Source organism: Danio rerio, chromosome 12, assembly GCF_049306965.1.
Source record: "Danio rerio strain Tuebingen ecotype United States chromosome 12, GRCz12tu, whole genome shotgun sequence".
Classification (NCBI taxonomy): domain Eukaryota; kingdom Metazoa; phylum Chordata; class Actinopteri; order Cypriniformes; family Danionidae; genus Danio; species Danio rerio.
The window spans coordinates 49407353-49425000 of NC_133187.1; the positions used below are offsets into that span (position 1 = coordinate 49407353).

At 35.4% G+C, this 17648-nt stretch overlaps 1 protein-coding gene across 6 annotated transcripts in view; it reads left to right on the forward strand.

The window, feature by feature from the left end:
* ryr2a (ryanodine receptor 2a (cardiac)) overlaps positions 1-17648 on the forward strand; it is a 276684-nt gene that overhangs the window by 165315 nt on the left and 93721 nt on the right. For all 6 annotated transcript variants that reach the window (XM_073918938.1, XM_073918939.1, XM_073918940.1 and 3 more), the window contains 11 exons: positions 3175-3264; positions 3350-3487; positions 4164-4241; positions 6529-6604; positions 8217-8340; positions 9458-9573; positions 9658-9722; positions 10888-11009; positions 11099-11148; positions 13826-13886; positions 17568-17648. The exon at positions 17568-17648 is cut by the window's right edge and continues 158 nt beyond it. In XM_073918938.1, the coding sequence (XP_073775039.1) occupies positions 3175-3264; positions 3350-3487; positions 4164-4241; positions 6529-6604; positions 8217-8340; positions 9458-9573; positions 9658-9722; positions 10888-11009; positions 11099-11148; positions 13826-13886; positions 17568-17648 (1001 nt within the window). The remainder of the gene's footprint in view (positions 1-3174; positions 3265-3349; positions 3488-4163; positions 4242-6528; positions 6605-8216; positions 8341-9457; positions 9574-9657; positions 9723-10887; positions 11010-11098; positions 11149-13825; positions 13887-17567) is intronic.

Genomic DNA, 17648 nt, shown 5'->3' on the forward strand with positions numbered 1-17648 from the left:
ATAGAGAAACACTTTCGCATGTCGAGATGTACATGATATGAGTGTGTGCAGGCGCTCACGGGCTGTTTAACGGGCACACGCAAAGCTTGAAGGTAAACAAACAACGGCTTATCATAAGCATCTCATCGATAATTATTTACACGATTGGCATTAAGAAGAACATATAAACGTGATCTGACTAACATCCAGCAGCTAAATATGTCTGGTAAAATATTCAAAGGCGTTTATTTTTATAAACCGTGCGGACGTGAATGCGTCTGACTGTTCTGATTGGCTAGAGCAGACGTCTCACGTCAGCACGTTCTAGAACTTCTCTTTCCGGAAAACAGCCAGAACGAATTTACCGGTATTTTCAAAAAGGGCCTGTTCACACACACAACCTTTCCGGAAAATTGCCTGCAACCCAGAGATGGCTGGAAGGGCATCCGCTGTGTAAAAACTTGCTGGATAAGTTGGCAGTTCATTCCGCTGTGGCGACCCCGGATTAATAAAGGGACTAAGCCGACAAGAAAATGAATGAATGAATGAATAAATGTCTAACACCATATTAATATTTTACTCAAGCGATTTAATAGTGTGTATTTGCTTAATTTTCTAATAACTTTATAATTATTTGTTTCCCACATTTTTTACTGTAATAATTTAAAGTTAGCTATATGTTGTTTTTAAACCAAACTTTAGCAATAAAAACAAATTAACTATTAATAATAATAATTTAAAAGAAATAATAATAAGTAAAGGTGAGGCAGTGCTGTCGCCTCACAGCAAGAAGGTCGCTGGATCGCTGGTTCGAATCTCGGCTCAGTTGGTGTTTCTGTGTGGAGTTTGCATGTTCTCCCTACCTTCGCGTGGGTTTCCTCTGGGTGCTCCGGTTTCCCCCACAGTTCAAAGACATGCGGTACAGGTGAATTGGGTTGGCTAAATTGTCCATAGTGTGTGTGTGTGAATGTGTGTGTGGATGTTTCCGCATCTGAAAGGGCATCCGCTGTTTAAAAACTTGCTGGATAAGTTGGTGGTTCATTCCGCTGTGGCGACCCCGGATTAATAAAGGGATTAAGCGGACAAGAAAATGAACGAATGAATAATAAGTAAAAAAAAAAAAAATATATATATATATATATATATATATATATATATATATAATTAACAGCTGTGACAGTTTAGTATAAGATAGTAGTTTATAATCAGTTAAAATTATCAATATATAACTATATTATATATTATTTAAATGATTACCTACAGTAATTTATTGTAATGTGACACATTATTGTTTGCTTTTTATATTTTACAACAAAGTGATTTTAACCAAGTAGGATAATATTAAGATCCTGAATTAGTTTATTACACGTAATCCTACAATTAGACAGTCTATTATGTTTTCTTTGTGTATGTGAACACATGAATAAAGTCATAAGTGTCTCTAAACAATTATTTTTATTTACATAATTTGAGTTCAGAAACTGCAGAGATGTTAAAATGATCGTTACGATATTATAATAATAATGACTGAAATGGGTAACCATATCTGTGAAATTCAATAGGTGGCGATAATGCTCCTAAGGAGTTAATTAGTTACCATATATGGTTTGCCTAAATCGTGTGTGCTAGATTGTGTGTGCCTGAAATGTGTGTGGTTCTGCGGTTCTGCAGCTGGATATATCTTCAATTTAGTGTTACTATTAGTTAAACTGTAGCCATTTTCATTTTAATTAAACAGGTAATGTTTTACAGGCCTGTAGCCAGCCTGGTGAAAGGGGTGGTTCTTTTTTTTCCTCAAAAAGTGGACCTTTTCGCAGTTATACGCCTCAGTTTCTATTTAACTTTGAGATTTAAATACTGCATTTTAGTGACTTTTTGCTGGATTAGCTAGTCAGATGTCATTATAACCACACTTTTTGATGTACTAAAAACATTTCCTAAAAATTGCAGTTAAAAAAAATTCAAACAAGACAAATTTTTAAAATACAAATTTATTACACCATATGTCATTGGGAAAAATAGCAATCTGTTAAAGTTTTAAAGTAAAAAAACTATCATTTATTAGACAAAAAACAAACTGGCCAGCACATTCAGCTGTCCTCAGTCACAGTTTGGCCAGTTCAATAAAAAATAACAATTAAAACAATAATAATAATTAATTCTTCAGATTTTTTCTAGCCTCTTTGGTAAAAAAAAAAGCCTTTTTCGATGGATCATTTTCATTATTAATGATGGCATGGCAGTCAAAATTAGATGAAAATAGGACAAATGAGCACATTTGGGAGAAATTCTGGACCTTTTTCAGTGAGGGGTGGGTCTTCCAAACCACCCGAACCCCCCTGGCTACAGATCTGAAAAGTAAGAGCATGTTTTATGCTTATAGTAAACATGTTTTAATATAATTTTGGCTGTAAAAGCGCACCTACAGGTGTTTCAGGCGCAGGTCAGATTTTCTCCAGGTCATAATTTATTTAGTTTATATTAATTTAGTCAAAAAATGATAGTACCTATCCAGCTTCATCTGGAATGCATCCCAAATCACCCTCTGAAGTGGTCTAAGCGATTGGGTTTATATCCGATCAGAATAAGTGAGCAAACAGCCTCAAAAACACGGACGTGACGGGATTAGCGCCTTTTGCTGTTAAGTGACATCTGACGGCTGAGGACTCCGCATGCCATTAAAGCCTTCATCGGGCAGTTATTTAAAAAAATTCACAAATAGGGAAAGGGAGGTCATGTACAAGTCAGGACGTCCCTGCTTTCGAACGAACCACCCAAACCCCCCCTGGCTACGGGCATGTTTTATGAGTTATGCTACGCTTTACAACAAAATAATTCATTCCATTAAAATCAGTGTGATACTTTGTGATACAGTTTGTTTAGTGATTGTCTGTGAAATTGACTAGCCATTGACTAATTGACTAGCCATTTCTGAGAAAAACTCTTTCTTCTAATTTTATTTTGTATTGCAATGATATAGATTGCCTGGACAATTTTTATTTTATATTAAATAAATGATTTATTTGATGAAATGAGCTGATTCATAAATCAAAACTCTTAAAACAAGACATTTTAAGTTGCACCTTGACAGAATGTGATATGGTAGAGGCATCAGTGGTGCTGCTGCAAGCCTGTGTTCTTGTTTTGAAAGAGTTATTCGATTTGTTGTATCTGTGTGTGTGTGTGTGTGTGTAGTTTGCGGTCGGCTGGGTTCATGGAGAGCAGATGTGTGAATCATCAAAAGTTCATCCACTGCTTAAGCCTTACAAATGTCTGTCAGAGAAGGTAATGATCACTGAGTCCGTTGAGAAAGCATCAACATTTACAGCCCATGTGTGAGTACATTTCCTTACATGCCTCTGTGCTCCAGGATAAGGAGGTTTACCGCTGGCCAATCAGAGAGAGTCTGAAGACGATGCTGTCGTGGGGTTGGAGCATCGAGCGGATGAGAGAGAGTGATGCGTCGACCCTTCACAACCGCACACGCCGGATCTCACTGTCCAGTCAGGTCAGAAGCACATGTTTACATGTTTTCTATGTAAACACAGCAGGTAAAATAAGCATTGATGTAAAATAATGTCACTGTTTTTCTCAGAGCATATATTTCTAAACGTGCTGTTGACTCGGTGCATCAAAACACAGACAAACAGACTCAAAAATAGCATCTTTCCCAAAGCAGTAATCACATTGAACATACATGCATTGACCAGTCACATACACTGACCCTCCTTCCATCTTACTCTGTGCAATATAGTATCATCGGTGCTACATTCTAGTGTTATACTTGTGCAATATTTCTTCTTTTTATTCTCTCAACCAAGTGCAATAATATTTGAACTAACTTACTGTTTCTCTTATGCGACAGTATATGTATGAATGTGTATGTAGTTTGAATTTATGTACGTATATTTGTACATGTACATGTATAAGCTTATTAATTTCTTTGTCTCACATGTGTTATTTTTAGTTAAGCATCTTTAAGCAGAAGCTCTGCAATTTCATTGTATCTTGATTATGCTGACAATAAAGCTTTCAATTTCATTCAGATTTTAGTAATAATTTAAGTAGTCTAAGTACTCCAGTTTTCAGTATCACATATGATCCTTCAGATATGATTGAATGCTGGTGCTCAGTTTTGATGCGAGAGTCAGTGTGTGTGACCTCTGACCTTGTGTGTCCTGCAGCGCTCCATAGAGGGAGCTCATGGCTTCAGCCCACGGCCTGTAGACATGAGCAACGTCACGCTGTCCAGAGACCTGCACGTGAGTGAACGCTTCACATACTGACCATCAACGTGCCTTGTTTTCCTTTTATTGCAACTTTTTATTAACATTTTAACTGTTAATCACAAAACACATTGAAACAAACCAACTGACAATGCCCATTTTAACAATGCAATGCTAAAAAACCCAGAATAAATTATATATACAGTTGAAGTCAGAATTATTAGCCCCCCTGAATTGTTAGGCCCGCTGTTTATTTTTTTCCCCAATTTCTGTTTAACGGAGAGCAGATTTTTTCGACACATTTCTAAACCTAATAGTTTAATAACTCATATCTAATAACTGATTTATTTTATTTTTGCCATGATGACAATAAATAATATTAGACTAGATATTCTTCAAGACACTTCTATACAGCTTAAAGTGACATTTAAAGGCTTAACTAGGTTAAATAGGTTAACTAGGCAGGTTTGTGCAGGATGGTTTGTTCTGCAGACTCGAAAAATATATAGCTTAAAGGGGCTAATAATTTTGTCCTTAAAATGGCTTTTAAAAAATTAAAAACTGCTTTAATTCTAGCCGAAATAAAACAAATAAGACTTTCTTCTGAAGAAAAAATATTATCAGACATACTGTGAACATTTCCTGAATCTGTTCAACATAATTTGGGAAATATTTAAAAAAAGAAAAAAAATTGAAAGGAGGGCGAACAATTCTGACTTCAATTGTGTATAGAAGCATTCATAAATAATGAAATGATAATAAATGAATAAATAATAGCGATAATAATACTAATAATTAGTAAATAAATAAACAAATTAATATATATATATATATATATATATATATATATATATATATATATATAAAGATAAAATAATAGTAAAATAAAATACATAAATTAAATTTTGACATACCATAACTCAAAAATGCAGCTTAAAGAAATATCAATAAAATTCAAGTAAGGAGTCCAGACTTGATGACAAGCCTCAGTGGACATATGGATGACACAGGCAAGGCATTCTAAAGGAATCATTTCCCTAAAAATATTATGCCGCCCTTTCAAGGATTGGGATTTGTCACTGATCCAGTTTATTATCAGTATATTTTTCCTGGCAGCAAAGGCTAAAATGTCAAATAATAATAATAATAATAATAATAATAATAATAATAATAATAACAATGATAATAATAATAATAACAATGATAATAATAATAATAATAATAATAATAATAATAATGATAATAATAATGATAATAATAATAATGATAATAATAATAATAATAATAATAATGATGATGATAATAATGATAATAATAATAATGATAATAATAATAATGATAATAATAATGATAATAATAATAATAATAGTGATAATAATAATGATAATAATAATAATAATAATAATAATAATAATAATAATAATAATAAATGTTATTTTTAATGAGATTTTCTGAACCTCAACACGCTACAAGGCAAAATACTTGCAATACAAAACAAGCAAAACAGCACAACAATAAAAGATACAATAAAACAATAAAATGAACCATAAGATAGAACAAAAAGTTAACAAATTGATCATCCTAAGTTTAAAGCAATACTAAAAAGGTGAGTCTTAAGAAGTTTCTTAAAACAATTCAGAGATGCAGCATTCCTAATGCTAATGGGAAAGCCCTCCCACCCATGATCTTGAGTTCACTGCTTTGCTGATATAGGGCTGATATAGCGATGCAGAACAAAGACTGCCGCCTGGGGTGGCGAGAGTCACCAGGTCACAGATGTAACCGGGTGCTAGCCCATGCACTGCTTTGAAGGCTAAAATCAAAGTCTTAATATCAATCCGTGATTTAACAGAAAGCCAGTGTAATTGTTGTAGCACAAGTAATATGGTGGCATGATGATGCGTGTGTTAGAACCCGTGCAGCGAAATTCTGTTTATATTATAATCTTCTGAGAGAACTTGTAGGTAAACCGCCAAAAAGTGAATTACAAAAATCAAGACGTGATGGGATGAAGGCATGGAATAAATAGATTAGTGAAGTTGTCACGTCCAACCAGGAGACTTAAATTCAAAGACAATGCATCCAACCGTAGCTGAAGTCCAAACATACGGCTCATAAAACTACCTTTGACCAGTAAGTTCTGATTACTGGACGATTCCAAAATAAATGTGTGCAGTCTCCCCCTTCCACCTTACATTTAAGACAGAGTGGTGAATTACTTGATTTAACCTTGCTTCTGACAAGTGGTGTGATGTGTAATGTATTAATAGTTGGATAGATTTGGCCTTGTTTCCCTTTTTTAAAAATGAGTTTTGTGTTGCAGTCGATGGCGGAGCTGCTGGCTGAGAACTACCACAACATTTGGGCTCAGAAGAAAAAGCTGGAGCTGGAATCCAAAGGTCTGTGCTTTAAAACGAGAATTTCTGGAATATCATGGAGTTTTAAAAGGTCTAATACAGAAATTGAAAGTCAGGTGGCACGGTGGCTCAGTGGTTAGCACTGTCGCCTCACAGCAAGAAGGTCGCTGGTTCAAGCCTTAACTGGGCCAGTTGGCATTTCTGTGTGGAGTTTGCATGTTCTCCCCGTGTTGGCTTGGGTTTCCTCTGGGTGCTCCGGTTTTCCCCACAGTCCAAACACATGCACTATAGGGGAATTGATGAACTAAACCAGGGGTTACTAATCTCGGCCGGTGTCCCTGCAGGGTTTAGCTCCAACTTGCCTCAACACACCTGCCTGGATGATTCAAGTATACAAAGTAAGAGCTTGATTAGCTTGTTCAGGTGTGTTTGATTAGGGCTGGAGCTAAAGTCTACAAGAAACCGGCCCTCCAGGAACAAGTTTGGTGACCACTGAACTAAACTGACCGTAGTGTATAAGTGTGTGTGTGTTAATGTGAGAGGTTATGGGTGTTTCCCAGTACTGGGTTGCGGCTGTAAGGGCATCTGCTGTATAAAACATGTGCCAGAATAGTTGGCCGTTCATTCTGCTGTGGTATGCTCTAATAAATAAAGTGACTTGATGGAAAATGAATGAATGAAGTTGAAAGTCAGGGAATTTATATATATATATATATATATATATATATGTATTTATATTTATATGTATATATTTTATATATATATATATATATATATATATATATATATATATATATATATATATATATATATATATATGATAAAATGTCAGAGATTTATGGCTTTAAATTTAATAATTTCCATTTATTAAAAGGTATTTTTCTGTTGTTATGATTAGGCTATTTTTCTGCTGTGTTTTATTCCTTTCATCCTGATCAAATTCCAGTCACTGCAGTCAAACACTGGAAAACATTATTCAAAGATGATTCATTGGATTTACTCAATTCTTTTAAGTTTAATGTAAAACATTTTTTTTGGTTGAATTTAAACAAACAAATTAAGTTGATCATTGCTAAATTTAACTTGTTTATTTAAATTCAACACATGAAAATAGTTTGCAACAATTTTGCAGACGTAATTATTTTCAGTGTACAGTAAAATAGCGCACCTGTTAATTAAGGCTAACATGTCAGGATAAAATACATTTTAGGAGCAGTAGGAAACAGCAAGTACCTCCGGTTATTTCTAAATCCTGAGGTAAATTATTAATTTTTGTTCTCATAGTGGCTGTAGAGTCCTGAAAGATTAAACCATTGTTATATCATGCAAAGCAGTACAGCAACCAGTTTTCCGTTCACTGTTGGTCATAGAAGTTCAGTCTTTTAGTTAGTGAAAGTCAGAGTAAAGTTAGGAAAATTAATATTTGGCTTAAAGTGAGGATATACAAATAATACAATATACAAATATCAAATACTGCATATTGTATACCTTAGAAAAATAGTTTGAGTAGTAAGACTCATGTTCTATGCATGTATGTATGAATGCTTGAGTCATTTGTAGCCAATAGATGGCGCTGCAGGACTGGATGCATTATGTGACAGAGAGAGTGTGTTTGTGTGTGGTGCTCTGCTTAATCTTGTGTTTGGTTTGTCAGGAGGAGGAAGTCATCCATTGCTGGTTCCTTATGACACTTTAACTGCCAAAGAGAAATCCAAAGATAGAGAGAAAGCACAAGACATCCTCAAGTTCTTTCAGATCAACGGATACAGCGTTTCAAGGTGACTGCCTGCCTGTTTCACAATCATCCACATTTCTCAGTCCCTATAGAATTTTGCGATGGTGTTTCAGATAAAAAAATAACATGGTTGCTGTGTATTTACAAGAGACAAACAGCAGAACTGAAGTAAATAATGCTATAGCTTTTGTTGACAGTGTCACAAACTGTGTGTTAAAAAGTTGATGAAAGAAAATCTAAATAAAATGTTTGAGCTATCATGTAGGAGAGGAACGCTTCACATCCACTCAAACAGCTTCAAATTCTTTTAAAAGTCTGAGGTGGATTAACCATTGTTGTTCTCCTAGTGGCTCTTTTATGTAAATAATGCCATAGGTTTTGAGAAAAGGCTGCATACAGATGAAGCCAGAATTATTAGCCCTCCTTTGAATTTTGTCTTTTTAAATATTTCCTAAATGATGTTTAACAGAGCAAGGGAATTTTCACAGTAGGTCTGATAATATTTTTTCTTCCGGAGAAAAGTTTTATTTGTTTAATTTCAGCTAGAATAAAAGGAGTTTTAAATTTTTAAAACACCATTTTAAGGTCAATATTATTAGCCGCTTTAAGCTATATTTTTTTCCAATAGTCAACAGAGCAAACCATCGTTATACAATGACTTGTCTAATTACCCTAACCTGCCTTGCTACCCTAATTAACCCAGTTAAGCCTTTAAATGTCACTTTAAGTGTCTTGAAGAATATCCTGTCAAACATTATTTACTGTCATCATGGCAAAGAGAAAATAAATCAGTTATTAGAGATGAGTTATTAAAACTATTATGATTAGAAATGTGTTGAGAAAAATCTGCTCTCCATTAAACAGAAATTGGGAAAAAAAATAATTCAGGGGGCTAATAAATCTGACTTTAATATAAAAAAACTATCTTTGCAAAATGCAGGAGAGACTGATTTCTCTTTAAGAAGCATTTAGACATTTTATTCAGAGGGAATTCTTTCAAAAGAAAAGTAATGTGCATACTTGTTTTAATCTTGAGATCTTGTCTGTTTACCATGGCTGCATTTATTTGATAAAAGTCCTGTGAAATCTTAAAATATTTCTGTATGATAACTAGTGTGTGTGTGTGTGTGTGTGTGTGTGTGTGTGATTGTTGCAATTAGGGCTATGAAAGAACAGGATCTGGACACTCCGTCCATAGAGAAGCGCTTCGCCTACACATTTCTACAGCAGCTGATCACGTATGTGGATGAAGCTCACGGACACATGCTGGAGTTTGGTGAGACTCTTGCTTTAATGTTTTTGTCCATCTCCGTTTAATCATCATCATTATCATGACATGAGCTGGTCATCTTTTTTTCAGATGCAGGAATACGACCAAAAGGAGAGAAAATCCCTCATGAGCAGCAGATTAAGTTCTTCGGGAAGGTCTGATTTACTCTTACTTACTTAACACACAATCAGTTAGTAAATCCTCAGGGTTCTCACAGGTCATGGGATTTCTGGAATATCATAGATTTTTAAAGGGTGTATTCCAGGCAAAGAGAGGGATTTTTTTTTTTGTTGAAGCCATGAAATGGGGTATATGCCGAAGCATGCTAATAGGAATTTTAATTTGCCAGTAACCTAGGTTAAGCGCTTCCGGCGAATTGAATGCCAATGCAAAATCCGGTGTGTTTAAGGTCTGTTTTCTTTAAAAATCAGCGATCTCCACTAGCTGAGTGATATCCGATTTAAAGTGGGTCTCAGATTGTACAAGAAGCCCTGCATTAAATTACATTTCCCCCCCACCATGTCTTTATAATATGAGCTTTTATTTTACCCCAGTATATTCAATGGAGCTTCTGTGTAAGCCTGCCAATTCTGACGGGCGCAGGCGAGTAAAAGGCTTTTTCTCTCGTTTTACGCTTGAGCAATTAAATAAATGCTAAAGTTTATTTAACTGAATGTATTTTAATGACATTACAACATCCATGCTGTATAAGGAACCGTATAAAATGTCACTTACGGGGGTCTGGTGCAATGCTAGCCCTTTAAATCTTAAAGCAAAAGTCGATGACGTCTAGGACCCGGTCTGCGGAGTTTAACTAGTGCGCTTCACATCAGCTGTACCTCCTTGTCAGTGAGTGAGAATCGCATGTGTCTCACTGTGTGCCGCATCAGTCTCTCATTCGGTATTCACCTGCTTTCTTTTGCTCGCACAAGCAGTTATCAGTCATGCTGCTTCTCGATTCTAAGATCACATCTGTGCGCATATTGACAAACGGCCTTAAACTAAAATTCTAATCTTCAGGGACGAGGCCGCTCAGGCAACTTAACAAATATTTACAACCAGCCAAAGCGGCTAGTGGGGGTGTCTGTCCTACCCGCCGCAGCTGAAATCTACCCGCATTTTATAAGCTGGCGTGTGTAATTTCAAGCCCTGATTATTATATTATTAATATATAAGCACAACAGCAGACTGTTTTCACGTTCATTAGATCATGGAAATTCAGCTTATAGTCAGAGAACAGTCAGGGAATTTGGTATTTGGCTTAAAGTGGGAGCTCTGATATCTTTGCATTGACAGAATGGTTGTTTCACTCATTTCCAGGTTGTTTTGCCACTGGTGGATCAGTACTTCAAGAACCACCGGCTCTACTTCCTGTCCACTGCGGTTCGACCAATCAGCAGCGGCGGCCACGCCTCCAATAAAGAGAAAGAGATGGTGACCAGGTAAACCTCTGAAGCTGCTTTAGTCTGATGGGTTTATTATGTGTATTCATTATTTATTGTTTCCTATACCCTATTCTCGTGACTCTCAGCCTGTTCTGTAAGCTGGGTGTGCTGGTGCGACACCGGATCTCATTGTTTGGTAAGAGAAACGTGTGTTTTTTTGATTTGTCTGTGTGTGTTTTGAGGTATTTTATATTTAAATGCGACTATTTATGTCACAATTCAAACTAGATATTAAAGTTTGAGAACAAACTTTATGGTGGCTTGAAAAGCCGAGTCTGAAAGTTTGAAGTGGTTTTAAAGTGTAAATAGCGTGTTAGTATGATTCTAGCATGAATTAGCATGAATTAGCATGTTATAAGCATGTTATTAGCATGATTCTAACATGAATTAGCATGATCTAAGCATGAATTAGCATGTTACTAGCGTGATTCTAGCTTGAATTAGCATGTTACTTGCATGATTCTAGCTAGCATGTTACTAGCGTAATTTTAGCATGAATTAGCATGATCTAAGCATGATTTAGCATGTTACTAGCATGATTCTTGCTTGAATTAGCATGTTACTTGCATGATTCTAGCCAGCATGTTACTAGCGTGTTTCTAGCATGAATTAGCATGATCTAAGCATGAATTAGCATGTTAGTAGTATGATTCTAGCATGAATTATCATGTTACTAGCATGATTTTAGCATGAATTAGCATGTTACTAGCATGAATTAGCATGTTGTTAGCATGATTCTAGTATATATTAGCATGTTTCTAGCATGAATTAGCATGTTACTAGCATGAATCTAACATGAACTAGCATGTAACTAGCATGATTCTAGCATGAATTAGCATGATTCTAGCATAAATTAACATGTTACTAGCATGGTTCGATTCCAGCATGAATTAGCATGTTACTAGCATGATTCTAGCATGAATTAGCATGTTACTAGCATGAATTAGCATGTTACTAGCATGATTCTACCATGAATTTGCATGTTGTTAGCATGAATTTGCATGTTGTTAGCATGAATTAGCATGATGTTAGCATGACTAGCATGTTTCTAGCAAGATTAGCATGTGAAATTGGTTGCTAGGGAGTGGTTAGTAAGTCTAAAGGTCATCAGTGATTGGCTGCAGGCTAGACTGAGCTGAATGAGGCCTGACTCTAGCATGTAGGACAGTCTGATGTAGAGTTATGAGCTCACAAATGTTGACTCAATGTTAAGTCAATGGCAGTCTTTTACAATGGAAGTCTATAGGACAGTTGCTAGGGTGCCATAAGTGGTAGCTAGGGAGTGGCTAGTAAGTTTAAAGGTCTTTAAAATTTAAAATTATTTGACTTTAAAATTTGTCTCAGAAAAAAGAAGTTTAAGTGAGATAACAGTAGGTTGGCTTTTCAAGCCACCATAACTAATTGATGTTCATTGATATATACACTAGATATCGCATAGGGACCCTGAGCATGCGTCAATAGCGCCGCCACATTGGTACAGTGCTCCCAGGACAAACGTCATTCAACCGCACTAGTCAAGACAGTGTTATTACGTGAAGATGCGGGACTTTAGCGCTGTCTACGGGTGTAGTAACGAGCAAACAAAGAAAACAAAGCACAAAGGCAGAACATTTCATAGGTAATATTAAGTTTTTTTCTGTTTTTGTATGTTCTGAACTTTTGTGCTAATCAGGTAACGTTATTGATGATAACAGTCACTTACTGCATTCACCATACGGCAAAGCAGCTCCAACTCGCACTAAACACTCGGCTTATGCTAGTTTTGTTGAATAAAATCAGCAAACAGTGCCAAAGAAATATGACAACGAGATGCTGCGCTGCCAGAAACTTGTATTATTGTCGGCTAACGTTAGTGAAAGAGTCGCTCGGGGGATTCATTCACAAACGAATCGCTCCCTCCGTCAGTATGAGCAGTGAAAGCAGGAGAGGAGCTGTGTTTCAGGACATGATTAGATCAAATTTAACAGGGAGGGTGAATATTCTGTACACACAAACACAAGCTTTTTGTCAGGAATGCCCGTGCGGTCACTGATCCATCAATGTAGAAAAGTGATGTCAAATTATAATTTTCGTAATTAGAAAAAAAAATACACACTAACATCCAGGAAAACTCCCGATCATAGATATATGTGTATATGTGTATATCTCTGGCTTTGGATGGCCACAGTCCTCCACTGTACCTTGGTCCCGCATTCATTTCAAAGGAGCGCTACCCTGTTCCAAGATGGCGGCGCTATTGACGCATTCCGTCCAATAGACAACAATAGGCCAGGCGACATCTAATGTATATATCTATGGTTGATGTTTATTTAGAATTACAAGATAAAAACAATTATGAGATGATGGCTTTGAGGAGAATGGCTTTAATTGTAAGACATCAATCAGAAATGCAACTGCTACCAACTATTTCAGTGACAGAACCAGAAACACTTGCATGTTTAAGATTGGATAATTAAATAAATATTGCATGATGTTCAAGATATAAGCTGGCAACCGAAAGAAAAAAAGTTGAGAGATGTAAAAGACACCATGACTTTCTTTCTAGATTCCAGATAGGAGTCTTTTCTGTTGAAGCTGTTTATCTGAGCTCAAACAGCTGGAAATGTGATAAAGTCAGTCTGCATCTCTGTCTGAGAGGATCTGATGCTGTTTGATGAGTTCAGTGTGTGCTGTTCTCTGATAACACACATCTCATGCCTGGCTCTTTGAGTTAAAGTGACAGTAGGTGCTGCTAGCGAGAGCAGAGAGTGTGAAAAGCATGTGTGTTTGGATGATCAGTGTGTGTGAGATGAGCGCCGCTGTGTTTTTGTCAGGAAATGATGCCACGTCTATCGTCAACTGCCTGCACATCCTGGGACAGACGCTGGATGCCAGGTCAGTCATATTCACTGCTGTTAAATTTACAGTTATGAGATTATCAGGCCTGTCATAATAATTAATACACGTGACCCTGGTGCACAAAACCAGTCTTGTGTTGCACAGGTATGTTAACATTGTATTTTTTTTATTTTTTTTTGTATGCCAAAATTAATTAGTATATTAAATAAAGATCATGTTTCATGAAGATATTTAGCTTTTGTTACCGTAAATATATCAAAACGTGACATATTTATTAATCAAATATAATATATATATATATATATGTTTTTGATTAGCAATGTGCATTGCTGAGAAATTAATTTATTTAGATGACTTTAAAGATGAGTTTGGTGGCACGGTGGTTCAGTGGTTAGCACTGTGGCCTCACAGCAAGAAGGTCGCTGGTTCAAGTTTCAACTGAGACCCCCCGATTCAAAGCCTTCAAGTTCAGGGCTTAAACCCAAAAGACGACGATATGATGATCAGTTTTTGAGTTTAGGATTTACGTGGACAGGACCAGCTGAGGAACCACGACCTTTATGTGTGGTTTGTCAAGATATTTTGGCTAAAGACAGCATGAGACCCGCTAAACTTCGACTGTTTTGACTGGGATGACCAGTTCTTGGATTTGTTCTATTCATATTGAACAATCATCCTAGTTTTAAAAACGTTATATTAAAATACTTATTACTCTGTAAATAATTGCACTTTCATGCAAATGATGATAAAAGTGAGTTAACAGTCTGACATCTGTCTGTGTCAAATATAATATATATATATATATATATATATTATATATATTATATATATATATATGTTTTTGATTAGCAATGTGCATTGCTGAGAAATTAATTAATTTAGATGACTTTAAAGATGATTTTGGCGGCACGGTGGTTCAGTGGTTAACACTGTGGCCTCACAGCAAGAAGGTCACTGGTTCAAGTTCCAACTGGATTAGTTGGCATTTCTGTGTGGAGTTTGCATGTTCTCCCCGTGTTTCCTCCGGGTGCTTCAGTTTCCCCCACAGACCAAACATTCACTACAGGGGAATTGATGAACTAAATTTTCCGTAGTGTATATGAGTGTGTGGGTGTGTGTGGGTGCGTGTGTGTGTGTGTATGTGTGTGTGAATGTGAGAGTGTATGGGTGTTTCCCAGTGCTGGGTTGCAGCTGGAAGGGCATTCGCTGTGTAAGACATATGCAATACGATTTATTCCACTGTTGCAACCCTTGATACATAAGGGACTAAACCAAAGGATAATGAATGAATGAATAAATATGTTCAAATAGTTGTAAAAATACAAAGCTTAACCCTGGGCCTATTTGAGTTATATTTGGTTTTTGTGATGATGTATAATTATCTAATAATCAACGTACAGTGATTAGATTTATAACTCTTTTGGCACGCAGATTGATTTTACTGAATTGGAAACGAAAAGGTTTTCCACGATGCTCCACATGAATAAAAAATATCATGTCTTGCCTGCAACTTGAGAAGCTAAGCTTTCCCTTAATAACAAAACTGAGAACTCTCATGTAATATGGAATCTATTTATTGAGTACTTTAACCAGAGAGCAGTGATTAAACCCTTGTAGAAACACCTCAAATTCCCCTATTATTTAGTTCTTTTCTTTTATTTATTTATTTTCTCAGTTTTTTTGCCTCTTCCCCCACTTTCTTGTATTTTTTAGTTCTATTATACATACAATAGTTACATAATGTTATAACTTTTGTTTAAAATGAGAAAAGTACACATATGTAAAAGGTATCATTTGTACTGATGTAAAAATACAATAAAGAGAATGTAAAAAAATAAGCAAAGCTTAATTATTCAGCTTTCAGAAAATGCATAAATCCAAATTTCCAAAAATTGAATAAATATCTAATTACTTGAGTTGGCGGTTCATTCCGCTGTGGCGACCCCTGATTATTAAAGGGACTAAGCTGAAAAGAAAATGAATGAACGACTCACTTGAACTCTCCTTTTTACCAGTTTTCCAAAGACATTTACATTCTAAATGACCAGTGTTACAGTTTATATTGGGACATTTAAAGAATTGTAAAAATGAGAAGTATTAGTCCTAATGCCTATTTGCATTATTATTCTGTTATATAATCAGAGGCGATAAAATAAGTTCCCACTGGTCACAACATTTCTGGAATACCATAGAGTTTTAAAAGGTTTATTCCAGGCAAAATCAGATTTTGCATTTTTTTTGTTGCCCAAGTCATGGAAAATAGGGGATTTTTATTTGTTGCTTTAAACTTTAGTTTCCATTTATCAATATACTGTATATAGTTTTACTTATTATTTCTCATCTATGGTTATGGTTAGTCTATTTATAGTGTGTATAATGATTTATAGTGTGTAGTTATTATAAAGTGTTACCATATATGGTCACACTTTACAATACGTGTGTTTCATTAGTTAATATATTTACCAACATGAACTAATAACGAACAATACTTGCACAGCATTTAATAATCAAACTTCAACATTTACTAATGCATTAAAAACATCTACATTCAAGCATGATAATATAAGTTATGCACTGAGCTAACATGAACTAACAACATTCATTCATTCATTCATTTATTCATTTATTCATTCATTCATTCATTCATTTTTTCATTCATTCATTCATTCATTCATTCATTCATTCATTCATTCATTTATTTATTTATTTATTTATTTATTTATTTATTTATTCATTCATTCATTCATTCATTTATTCATTTATTCATTTATTCATTCATTCATTTATTCATTCATACATTCATTCATTCATTCATTCATTCATTTATTTATTTATTTATTCATTCATTCATTTTTTCATTCATTCATTCATTCATTCATTCATTCATTTATTTATTCATTTATTTATTTATTTATTCATTCATTCATTCATTCATTCATTCATTCATTTATTCATTCATTCATTCATTTATTCATTTATTTATTTATTCATTCATACATTCATTCATTCATTTATTTATTTATTCATTCATTCATTCATTTATTCATTCATACATTCATTCATTCATTCATTCGTTTATTTATTTATTTATTTATTCATTCATTCATTCATTCATTCATTTATTTATTCATTCATTCATTCATTCATTTATTCATTTATTCATTCATTCATTTTCTATTCGGCTTAGGCCCTTTATTAATTTGGGGTCGCCACAGCAGAATGAACCGCCAACTCATCCAGCGTATGTTTTACAGTATGCAGTGGATGCCCTCTACCTGCAACCCATCACTGGGAAAAACCCATACACTCTGATTCACATACATACACTACGAACACTTTCACTCATCCAATTGCTCTGTAGCTCCATGTGTTTGGACTGTGGGGGAAAACGGAGCACCCAGAGGAAACCCATGCCAACATGGGGAGAACATGCAAACTCCACACAGAAACACCAACTGACCCAGCCGAGGCTCGAACCAGGAACCTTCTTGCTGTGAGGCCACAGCGCTACCCACTGCGCCACCCCTAACAACAAACAACTGTATTTTCACTAGTTAACCTTAAATTACCTGACCAAATGCTGCAATCAACCTATTGTTCATTGCTTGTTCATGTTAGTCAATGCATGATCTAATACAACCTGTTGCAAAGTGTTACCAAACATATGAAGGGCGCAGATGTTGAGGAGATGAACACTCAGAAAGGCTTTGTGTGCAGGACTGTGATGAAGACGGGTCAGGACTCGGTCAAAGCGGCTCTCAGGGCCTTCTTTGATAATGCAGCAGAGGATCTGGAGAA